Source organism: Cynocephalus volans, chromosome 18, assembly GCF_027409185.1.
Source record: "Cynocephalus volans isolate mCynVol1 chromosome 18, mCynVol1.pri, whole genome shotgun sequence".
Classification (NCBI taxonomy): domain Eukaryota; kingdom Metazoa; phylum Chordata; class Mammalia; order Dermoptera; family Cynocephalidae; genus Cynocephalus; species Cynocephalus volans.
Window position 1 is genome coordinate 4,032,478 of NC_084477.1, and position 12,667 is coordinate 4,045,144.

Below are 12,667 nucleotides of genomic sequence, written 5' to 3' on the forward strand. Positions count from 1 at the left end.
CAGTAGAGAGAGAGTATATTTTTGTTGTTTTAATGAATTCTGAAAGTTAATTTTTTAATGCCAGAAAGATTTTACTAAATTTCATGTTCTAGGATTTTAAAAATTATAATAAAAATTTATAATAAGTTTTGTTTTAAGTTAATGACAATTACAAATTGTGGACATAGCTTTTGTACTGTGGTTAGATATTGTATTCGTGACAGTGATAAGTCTGTTTCCTTCTTTCTTCAGAATCCTGCCATCAGTACTGAAGTGAACTGCATTGATTTATTACAAGTAGAAGGATATAATTTGATAGCTGCTGGAACCTTAAATGGTGTGATCATCTTATGGAATTTTGTAACGTCTACTGTCAAAGAAGTGTACGTTGTGTCTTTTCCTTAAACAATACATAAGTTGTACTGTGGAAGAGCCAAAGCAACACGCAATACTAAAAATTTTTTAAAAAGCAATAAGTAAAAGTGGTGATAACTCTCAAGGGAGGCTTCCCTGGAGGTTATGTTCATGAAGAGGCTGTGTTCTAAGTGCTAAATCCCAGAGTCATATGAGTAAGGTGAACCACGAATGTCTTTATTCCCAAGAGCTTTGACTTTTATTCTTCTGATACTGGCATGTGCTTTTCATGTGTGATCTTGTCCAAATTTATGACCTCAACAAATATTTTAAATGTATAGTGATTTCAAACACTAATCTCCCCAGAGCTTCAAACACACATATTCAACTGCCTACTGGCAATTTCCATCTGGATTCCTACCAAGACCCTTAAAGCCCCAAATGCCCCAAACTTGTCTTCTTCCTGTATTCCCAGCTATGCCACCATCCGCTCAGTCACCAAGGTCAAATATGAGAGGCATGCTAGATAGCTTTTTCCTTCTCCTTCACCACACCAACACCTCCAATTCATTACAACATGGTGCTCACAAGGGCTAGTGCTGCAGATGTGATTCTACATTTCAGTCGATTAGATTTGCTCTGTGCCTCTCAGCCAAGATCTCTACCCTCCCCCTGCCATCCATTTCTAAATGTTCTTGCCATTGGTTGCAAAGGAAGTGATGTAACATTGCATTACTTGAATGGGTGGATTGTAAACAATAAGCTCTTCCGGTTGTGTAATTTGGATGTATGCAAGGGCCATGTGTCAAGGGAGTTTGTAAAAATTTACTTCGGGGTATGAGATGGTCAACAACCTAAACAATTAACGAAAATAAAGTCAAGTTTACCTAAGCATTTGGGCAAAAGGAAGAGGAATGAAGAGGAGGAGAGGAGAGAGTTGGAAAGGACAAGGGAAAAGAAGAGAAAAATGCAAAAGAATCTCTGCCTCTTTATTTACTGTACCTTACGTACTACTGGTCTACCTGGACTCCACGCCCCTTTCTAATCCAGGTCTGAGTCATCACTTTTAGCCAGCTTTTGAGAGGAAACAATCTTTTCTTGCTTGGACTCTGGATTTATTCTCCTTTGAACCTTTAGTTGAAATGGCTGTGTCTGCAGACTCCTCTGTCTGCACCTCAGCCCATGTTCTGGGCTCTGCCCCTAGAATTTCTGTCATATTTCTGTTCCATCTCTTCCACCCATGCCCTTAGGCTCTTCTCATGTACTGCAGACTTGTCATTTGATCCCTACACCTGCATGCATTGCACACTCCTCACCCTCTTGTAAATGCCATTCTCAGGCTGTGTCAGCTTATGTAAGACTTAGTGTTGCAGGTAGACTAAAAAGACCACAGTCTTGATGCCACAGCCTAAAGAGGGGGGCAACTCTCCTGAGAATAATCCCAATTTAACGGTGGAGAGCCTCCTTGTTGAAAGGCCAGGCATTTTGTCAAGGGATGCATGCAAATCCAACACCAATCAGAGAAAAACGATTCACTATACAGGGTCATACATAGTGTCCCTTTCTTATAGACAGATGATTATATAAACATAATTGATTTAGAACCACTGGAGTATTTTGCAAAACATATAATTTAGCACAGAACTGTGTAAGGTAATTTAGGCCCAGCTTCGAAGGTTCTAAAATTGAAAATAGTTTTCATATTCATGGCAGAAGCCATCTCTATATCTACTTCAGACTTTGCCTTAGACTCTTCAACAGTCAGGAGAAATAACCCTTTTCTTCCTGCTTTAAGTCCCACACTTTTGGGGGCATAAACTCAATATCGTTATTGTTAATTACTGATCCACTTCACCATTCAGCTCATCTGCAGAGCAGAAACATCTGAAGAGTCTGAACTCAACAAGCCATCAAGCCCATAGCTTCTCTTTTGAGCTTGGTTCACTACCCTGGTGTTTCCTTCGTCACTCAGCAGCTCAAATTAGCAGAAGTAATTTCCAGAAAAGGAAAAGGGGGATTTTACTGTAAGGTCTATTTGCTATAAGGAAGGTTAGATGTGGCTTTATGAGCCAAGCTTGAAGTGCCAGTGCAGGAGCCTAGAGACTATTGCTCTGTTCCCAAGAAACTGCCAAGGAGTATAGTTTCTTGAAATCTGGGTCAACAGGATACTCGAGCAGCAGGAGTCGTGGAGTTTCCTGAATTACCTTTCTTTCTCCACTCATAAGCTTTTTGAGAGTAGTAGCCATATTTTATTCCAATTTGTCCTTCTTGTTCAGAGAGTAGAATTCTATTCTCTAAACTGTATGAAACCTCTATGAGATTCCACCACGCAATTATATAAGCCCACTCTGACCTATAGGTAGAAAGATTATACCAATGAATTGAATTAAAAGACTTTTAAACCACTGAGTGATCATGTTGTTATACAGAGTCTTATTAAAGAAGATAGGTCCAAACTCTATCCCTCTGGGTTTTCTCTTCATGTTCATTGAAATCAACATTTTAGGAACTGATTAGGGGAATTGCAGGGTATATGTAATCTAAGGTGTGTAAGTTACCTAACTTGTGAACTTTTATTATGTAAATGTATGGTTCTTTCCAGGTACAGACCTGAAGATTGCTTCACTATGGACCCTGACTTGGATCCCAAGCGCTTTAGAATTAATGACATACTGTTCCTCTTTCGTACCCCTGAATGTGCAAGGTAACTTGGTACTTACTGACCAAGTGGGACTTTCATGGGTGATATAAAGGGCTCTCTTCATCCCAGCATTAAGGAAAGGACAAGTGAAGGAAGAGATTATTTGGGTTGACCAGTTGGCTCAACTTTCTTCCCTGTTGCCATCTTTCTGTAGGTGGGGTGGTCTGCAGGGATCTAATGTACTATGTGGTCCCTTTACCATGTCAACCTCACAGCTCCCTTTACAGCAGTAGCAGAAATGGAAAATGCTCACTTGGTCACACTTTTACCCAACATATAACTCTATGAGCACTGATGTGAAGCAGAAGAAAGGATTTGCCGGGCAAGTATGAAAGATCACATTGCAGGTTTCATATAACATCCCCAACAACTGAGCAAGTTCTATCCATTTCTGGGAGAGCAGGGGATTGTTTTTTAAATACTTAAGAAAGATTGTTTTTTGTATTTATATTCACTCGAGATCTCTGATTTGCAGGCAGTGTTAAACCCATCTTTGGAAAGAAAGCAGAAATTTCTGTGCTAGTTTTGGGTCGCCTAGCTGTGAGCCAGAATATAACACTTTCCCTACCCCTTGGCTTGAAATTTCATCAAAACAATTTTGAAAATATTTTGAGGACTTGTCCTGCATACAGCACCAGCACCAGCACCTTAAGACACTTTTCAGCCCATTCCAGCAGAGCACCACAGAGACGGGATCAGGCCAGAACTAGACACTGTAGAGCTGGAAGTTAATCAGGCTTCTCAGGCTTCCACCTCCACCCTAGGCCCCAGTGAGACAGGCCAGACTTTGATTTCCCAGACCCAGGTACAATAAACCTTAATTTCAGAGGCTTCCCAATAGTCAACACCACACTGATGAACATTTGTTACACAAAATATAAAGTGATTTGTTTCATAAGTGAGTGGGTCAGTGTCCATAGATGATGAAAGATGCATGAAACTGTCATTAAAGCACAGAAGAGCATGCTTTGGGTATGATGGAATATTTTAACTTGTTATCCTTCGTTTCCTCCTCTCCTCGTAGGAGATCTAGTGAGGATTCCATATGCTCTTCATCCCAGTGTGATTCTAGCAAGAGTCCACAGAGCAGCAAGGTAAGCGAGAAATGGAGAGAGTGGATCTTTCTGTTACACCCAGTGTTGGTTCAAGAGAACAGAACTGTGGTTACTAGATGGGAAAGGGAGAGACAGGGACTTAACGAGAAGTCGGTTAATGGACACAAAGAATGATTGCATATTATAATGATGAATAAGCTAACTATCCTGATTTGCCCATCACACATTATATACAACTATTGATAGTCAACTTCGTATCCTGCAAATATGTCTAATAAAAAAATAAAAATCTTCCTGCAAAGAAAGACCTAAAAAAAAAAAAAATACACTCTTTTAACTCAGGAAATTCTGAGGGTGTTAGGATCTTAGTGCCAGGAACTGGGGGGACAGAGACCAAATATATTTTTTTATTATACCACAAATTTCAATGAGGAAATATAAGTTAAAAACAATAATAAAAAAAAAATAGTGATGGTGAGCATTTGAGCCCCTCCTTTAATGAAAGGTAAAAGTGGAAAAATTTTGCGTGTATATGTGTGTGTTAAAACTTTGTTTTCCATAAAAGTCAATGTCTAAAATGTTTTCTTCAATTTTTTCTGCTTTTCAAGGCTTTTATATCTGTGAATACATGATCATAAATGAAATAATATTATGCATGTTATTTTTACATTAGTGAAATAATAAAGTAATTCTAGACTCCTTTGCTAAAAAGTATTTTACATATTTCCCAGGGAGAAAAGACAGCATGTAATGTAATTATATTACAACATATAATGTAATGCAGTGGTTTTCAAACTGTTCTCAGTTCCAATTTTATATATTTTTACACGTTACATTTCTAGGTAGGATTTTGTTTGAAGGAAAGTTTTCACTGTAAAAATTATTTTAAAACTGGTAGCATAGTAGAAAGAATAAAGACTGAAAAGCCAGACAAACTTGTACTTGAATCCAAGTCCTCCATTCGTTATCCGATTAGCTTTAGAGATATCACTTAATCCAAGTTTATATTTTATTATCAGTAAAGAGGAAATGATCAAGACCAAGTTGCATGGTTGTTAATAGAATTAGAGGTGATATGCACCAAGAACTGGGCATGCATTAGGCATTTAATTGCTCTCGTTATACCTGAGCCACTAGATAAATGTGTTATGGATTCTCTATTTCTAAACATGAAAATCTCCGCAATACACTTTTTTCAAAGAACCAGTTTAAAAATAATTTTCAAATTAATGCCTAGAAATGCAAGCTCAGTTATCTGGAGAATCTAGTCATCCAGTTTATCTCATTTCCTTACAATGTCATGGAAATATTTTCTTTTTTTCTCCCCTAATTCAGGGAAGCAAGCAAAGCATACATGAGAGTGAGGTTAAAGGTCAGTATGAAATCACTTCTCTTCCTTATAATAAAACAACTCCTTTGCAACAGGGAGTTTAGCTGATAGAATATTCTTAATGAACATACATTCTTTTTGTGACCAAATGTTAAGGTGCTGTAGGATTAAGTATTTCCCTTTTGATGGCAGAATTTCCCTTATGATGATACCTTATTAAATATTATTTCTGGGTTTTAAAAATCTAAAATATTATTGAACTTCTTAGTCTCCAGCTCATTTTCCTAAAACTTCTACTAGATTCATAATCCATTCTGGATGTGTAAGACTTATACTGAATGAATATCTAGTTTGAGCTGTACTGTACACTATAGAGGCTCTGCAATAGAACTAAAAATAAACTTTTTAGATTTTTTCAGTGATCTGGGATTCAATTTTCTAAATGATTTTATGTTCTCTCCCCTTATTAAAGTTCTGTGGGATGAAAAAAAAAATTCTAGGGAAAAGAATATGGGGTTTTTTGTTGCTATTTTCCTGTCTGCCTCCTTTTACACATTCTGTAAAATTTGGAATTTCAAGTATCGCAGATATTATGGCAGTTCATTAATTTCTCCAACAGGTGGGCATACAGATGTCACAGAGAGGGAGCAACAGCCAGTGGAAAAAAGACATCCTGGAGGTGTCAATTTACCAGAAGCTCAGCCACCTATCCTTGTCACAGCTCATGAGGACGGACACCTCCGCTTGTGGACCATGGAGGTGATGGAGCCCAGTGCATACTGGGAGTAGGAAAGAATGGGAAAGATGTTAAGGATAATTAAATGACTCAGCCTTCTTCCATATGGCATCCAATTCTAATATTTTTCACCTTTCTAGCCAGATTGCTACTTTTTCAGACTGCTCGCTGATAATACTACTCAAAGTTTACAAGAGGCCAGTTTTATAATTCAAGAGATCGTACCATCAAAACTCCTAACTTAGCTATTTCAAATGTTTCTTTTCAGTTGAACTATGACTACATGTCTCTAAATACTTTATTGGATATTTAAAGAATATTGAAGGATATTAATGGTGTATTATAGTAGAAGAACATAACACTGAAATGTTGGGTATACAGTAAATTTTCAGTTATCCAGACTATTGGAAGACAGTATTGCATCGTGTTGAGTGCCCTTAAACATTTTACAACAGGAAAAACAAACTTTTATTACCGGAAGATTGTAAGTGACTTGGGGTTGAGGACAGGTGGGGTTTGAATTAGGAGGATGGGTTCTTCAGGAAGAATCTTGAGCAGACAGGGTAGATGACAGTGAAATACTTAGTGCCCCACTCGTGGGAAGGCTCCTTCCTACAGGGAAACCCAGAACCCAGCAGCAGTTTTGTATGGCAAATAATGGGATCAGCTGCACAGATCAGCATGGCCCTTTGCCAGATGAAACTCCAAGTCTATTGGGAGATCCTAGCTTGATAGTGGGAAAGCCCTGGTTTGAAAATACAAAATACTCTAACCGTAACTTCCCCTGAGATAAGATAATCTTGGTATTAGAGAAATGTTTGTTTGTTTGTTTGTTTGAAAAAGAAATAAAAGAGTGAGGGAAATAGAAGAGATTATATCCAAGTAAAGTCTCCGGAAACAAGTAACATATTCAATCTCTTTCTTCTCAAGCTTGGATGTTTATTCTCTAAGCAAGATATTAGGTGTGAAAGTCCTTCTGAGTGCTGGCTTATACTCAGTGCTATAAACAATCTGTCTGATTTTGAATCTCTTACAATCCCTTACCTTGCACCAATATTCAAAAACAGATATTTTTGAAAAAATGAATATTCTTGTTTAAAACAGTTGAGATACACTTAAAACTGAAAAGGATGTTCATTTAAAGGGAGAATATGTAATTGTAAATAAAGTCTGAGAAACTGCATGAAAAGGGTCACGCGATACACAAAAACGCCCCCAATTACAGAGACAATATATAGTAATCAGTCTAGATGCTTATACTTAATAGTTGTCTGTACCCTTAGAATATTTAATTTCAAGGAAGTAAGTCCTTATGAATAGTTTCAAATTATTTTTATTACAAAAAAGAGAACCATGTCTCAGTAGTAGAGATGATTCTTCAAATGTATTATGTATAGAGTGAATCAACTTCACCTTTAGGGGTGGATAGAATTTATTAATATAGAAAAACTTTATTTGCATTCTGCTTTATTCAGGGAAGACTACTGAAAGATATGCTACCTTTCACAAAACATTCTGCCATTTCTCTGACATCGCTGTATACTGATTCCTGTACCAGGATACTACTGGCTGCAAACTTGGGTGAGTTATTACTCTTACATATTTGGCCAAAGGCATCTCAACCTACTTGATGTAAAAATGGCTATAACAAAAATGTATGACATTTATTGAGACAAAAGAAAGATTAAGAAGTATGCTCAAGAATGAGAATGCTATGGCTAGCTTGCTAAATAAAGAGAATACACGCATGTCAGGAGAACCTCTTTCATTTCAAGCTCTTTGCTTAGAGCAAGGCATTCTATTTCTTCCATCTTTATAATGGGTATATGACGACCCATCCCCTTACCTTACTTTATTGGGAAGAATATGAAGTTTCAGTTGTTAACACTTAAAGTGTTATGTTGCATTTATCTTCATTATTAAATGGAGTATCTTCATTATTAAAGAGGAAAAGGGTTGTTTGTTCTCAGTAGGGGACTTTATTTTATATTTGTTATAATTAATACAGTTGGTCTTAATTCTTTCATCTAATACTATTTTTCATTCTTCCTCTCTAGCTCTCTTCTGTTTTTTGAATTCCTTCTAAATTTTCTGTGTTCATCTCTCGCATACTTTGAAAGACTGTGTGTGTGTGGGAGTGGGTGGGTGTGTGCATGGGTGTGCATACATGTGTAAAACCAGTTATTGATTCTACTGGTGTTTACCTGTTTTTCAAAACATTTAGTTTGTTAGAATTACAATGAAAGAGCATCTTTTCAGTTAAAGCAGAAAGCTTCAGCCACTGTAACTTTCTCTTTTCCCCACACCTACCCTGTCATGCATTGTTGTTTGCTAACGTAAGCTTGAGATTTGTATCCAGATTAGATCTGCTATTACATTAATACTTAAATTTTCACCTTCTCGTTTAAAAACATGTTTCTCATTCCAAAATGTATTGTACATAAGAAGTCACCACAAACTATATTATATTGTCAATTATTTGAGTCTTTTGGATATTATTGGTATCTTTGTTTATATTTGCATTTAGTATTATAGTAGATTTGCAACATTTATTTAAATTTACCTCTATTTTATCTGGTTTTATTGCTCACCACCAGTCACTTTCTATTCTGATGTTCTTACTCTAAACTTCTTATTTTTACTTATCCATCAATCTTTATAGTTTCTATAGACACCATTTCTGTTTACAGCAGAATAGTAGAGAAAGCTAAGAATAGGCAAATTTTGTTCCTTTTTAAAAAAAATAGCCTGAATATTCTTGCATTAATTTTGCCTACGATGTGGTAAGTCTTTTCTAACAAAATACATAGGTCGAAAGTTTGAAACTACAGAATTCCCAGATTGCAGCTCTATTAGTGTTATTCCTCTCTTTGCCTCTGCCCAGAACACATTAGTAGCATATGGCCCATCCTCTTCCTCAGATTTGTAGTTTTCTCCTATGATCTAGAAAAATAGAGTGGGGGTGGTCTTCGGATTCAGCCCAACCTCATCCATATTATAACTAAAGCAGACTTCTAGATTCTGGCCTTACGCTTCCTTTTTCTATGCCTTGGTGGTTGTTTTTATTGACACATAATTGATTATACGTATTTGTGGGGTACAGAGTTGAATATCAATGCCTGTGTACAATACGTGGTGACCAAGTCAGGATAATTAGTATATTCAACATAACACAATGTAATCATTTTTTGTGGCCCCTTTACCAATTTCTCAATAACCCCCTCCTCTTTCTCCCCATTTCCCACCTCTGATGGCCTCAGATCTGTTCTCTGCTTTTGAAAGTTCAACGTATTATTGTGATTGTTGTATCTTTCTTTCTTTCTTTACTTGTTTATTTTTTTAGCTGCCACTTATGGGTGAGGACATGCGGTATTTCTCTTTCTTTGCCTGGCTTATTTCACTTATAATGTCTTCCAGGCTCACCCACATTGCCACAAATAACAGGATTTCATTCTTTTTTTGTGGTTGAGTAGTATTCCATTGTGTACATATACCACGTTCTCTTTATCCATTTGTCTGTTGATGGACACCTAGGCTGATTCCATATAATGGCTATTCTGAATGGTGCTGCAATATACATGGGGGTGCAGATATCTGTTTGGTATGCTAATTTCCTTCCCTTTGGATAAATACCCAGCAGTGGGATTGCTGGATCACATGATAGTTCTATTTTCAGTATTTTGAGCAACCTCTATACTGTTTTCCATAATGGCTGTACTAATTTACATCCCACCAACAGTATATGAGAGTTCCCTTTTCTCTGAATCCTTGACAGCATTTGTTTTGTCTTTTTAATAACAGCCATTCTAACTGGAGTGACATAATATCTCATTGTTGTTTTGATTTGCATTTCCCTGATGATTAGAGTTGTTGAGCAGTTTTTCATATGACTCTTGGCCATTTGTATGTCTTCTTTTGAGAAACATCTATTCAGGTCATTTGCCCATTTTTTAATCAGATTATTTATGTTTTTGCTGTTAAGTTCCTTGTGTATTCTGGACATTAATTCCTTGTCAGATAAATAGTTTTCAAATATTTTTTCCCATTCTGCAGGTTGCCCCTTCACTGTGTTGATTATTTCCTTTGCAGAAGCTTTTTAGTCTGATGTAATCCCATTTATCTATTTTGCTTTTGTTGCCTGTGCTTTAAAAGTCTTCTCCATAAAATTTTTGCCCAGACCAATTTCTTGGAGGGTTTCCCCTATATCTTCTTCTAGCAGTTCTATAAATTAGGTCTTACATTTAAGTCTTTGATCCATTTTGAGTTGATTTTGGTATATGAAGAGAGATAGGGATCCACTTTGTTTCTTCTGCATATGGACATCCGGTTTTCCCACATGCAGTTACTGAACAGGTTGTCCTTTCCCTGATGTATGTTCTTGGCACCATAGAAGTTGGCTGTAGATACATGAATATATTTCTGGGTTCTCTATTCTGTTCCATTGGTCTCTGTGTCTGTTTTTGTGCCAGTACCATGCTGTTTTGGTTACTACAGCTTTGTGGTATGTTTTAAAGTCAGGTAGGGTAATGCCTCCAAGTTTGTGCTTTTTGCTCAGGATTGCTTGGTCTCTGGGGTCTTTTGTAGTTCCATATGAATTTTAATATATTTTGTTTTTATTTCTGTGAAGAATGTTATTGATATTTTGATAGGGATTGCATTAAATCTGTAGATCACTTTGGGTAGTATGATCATTTTGACAATATAAATTCTAATTCATGAACATGGGATGTTTTCCCATTTTTTGTGTGTCTCCTTTGATTCTTTTCATCAGTACTTTGTAATTTCCATTGGAAAGATCTTTCACCTCCTTGGTTAAATTTATTGCTAGGTGTGTTTATTTTTTTGGGGGGTGGTAGCTATTGTAAATGGGATTGCTTTCTTGATTTATTTTTCTTCTAGTATGTTGTTGGTGTGTAGAAATGCTACTGAATTTTGTATGTTGATTTTGTATTCTGCAAGTTTACTGGATTCATTTATGAATTCTAAGAGTATTCTGGTGGAGTCTTTAGGTTTTATATGTTTTTCTATATATAGGATCGTGTTGTCTATAAACACGGACAATTTAATTTCCTCTTTTCTAATTTGGATGCCCTTTACTTCTTTCTCTTGCCTAATTGCTCTGGCTAGGACTTCCAATAATATTTGAATAAGAGTTGTGAAAATGGGCATCCTTGTCTTGTTCCTGTTATTAAAGAAAAAGATTTCAGCTTTTCCCCATTCAGGATGATGTTAGCTGTGGGTTTGTCATATATGGCCTCTATTGTGTTGAGATGCTTTCCTTCTACACCAAATTTGTTGAGAGTTTTTATCATGAAAGGATGTTAAATTCTATCAAATGCTTTTACTATTATATATTATAATATTTATTATATATATTTATTATATATTCTATTATAATATTTTATTAAATATCAAAATATTTTACTATTGAGATTATCATATGGTTCTTGTCCTTCATTTTGTTGAAGTGGTGTATCACATTTATTGATTTGTGTATGTTGAACCATCCTTGCATCCTTGAGATAAATCCCACTTGATCATGGTGTATAAACTTTTTCATGTGCTCTTGAATTTGGTTTGCTAGTATTTTATTAAGGATTTTTCAGTCTATGTTCATCAAGGTTATTGGCCTGTAGTTTTTTGTTTGTTTGTTTGTTTTATGTTGCATCCTTGTGTGATTTTGGTATCAAGGTGATGCTGGCTTCATAAAATGAGTTTGGAAGAATTCCTTCCTCTTCAATTTTTTGGAACTGTTTGAGAAGAATTGGTATTAATGCTTCTTTAAAAGTTTGGTAGAATTCAGCAGTGTAACCGTCCAGTCCTGGACTTTTCATCTTTGAGAGACTGCTGATTACTGCATCAATCTCATTACTCGTTATTGGACTATTTAGGTTTTCTATTTTTTCTTGGTTCAGTCTTGGTACATTGTGTTCATTTTCTTACTGTTGAGTTTTAAGAGTTCCCTGTATATTTTGGATAAAAGTCCTTTATCAGATATGTCTTTTACAATTATTTTCTCCCAATCTGTGGCTTGTCTTCTTGTTCTCTTGGCAGAGTCTTTCTCATGACACAAGTGTTTTATTTTAATTAAAAGCAACTTATCAATTATTTCTTTCATGGTGTTGCATCACCAAACCCAAGGTCATCTAGATTTTCTCCTTCATTATTCTCTAGGAGTTTTATAGTTTTGTAGTTTATATTTAAGTCTATGACCCATTTTAAATAATTTTCATGAATGGTGTAAGATTTGGGTCTAGACTGAGAGTTTTTATAATGAGAGGGTGTTGGCATTTTGTCAAATATTTTTCTGCATTTATTGATTTTTGTCTCCTTTACTCTATTGACATAATAGATTGCATTAATCGATTTTCTAATGTTGGAAAAGACTTGCATATCTGGAATAAATCCCACTTGATCATGGTGTATAAATTTGTATACTTTGTTGGATTCAATTTGCTCTTTTGTTGGGATTTTTTTGCATCTATGTTTATTAGAGACATCAGTATGTGGTT

The 12,667-nt window shown here is 36.0% G+C and overlaps 1 protein-coding gene across 1 annotated transcript in view; it reads left to right on the forward strand.

Moving 5' to 3' along the window:
* Positions 1 to 12,667, forward strand: part of WDR64 (WD repeat domain 64) — a 126,396-nt gene that overhangs the window by 91,288 nt on the left and 22,441 nt on the right. Inside the window, exons 16-21 of the mRNA XM_063082880.1 lie at positions 232 to 362; positions 2,936 to 3,037; positions 4,059 to 4,128; positions 5,425 to 5,461; positions 6,039 to 6,178; positions 7,631 to 7,736. Of these exons, the coding sequence (XP_062938950.1) occupies positions 232 to 362; positions 2,936 to 3,037; positions 4,059 to 4,128; positions 5,425 to 5,461; positions 6,039 to 6,178; positions 7,631 to 7,736 (586 nt within the window). The remainder of the gene's footprint in view (positions 1 to 231; positions 363 to 2,935; positions 3,038 to 4,058; positions 4,129 to 5,424; positions 5,462 to 6,038; positions 6,179 to 7,630; positions 7,737 to 12,667) is intronic.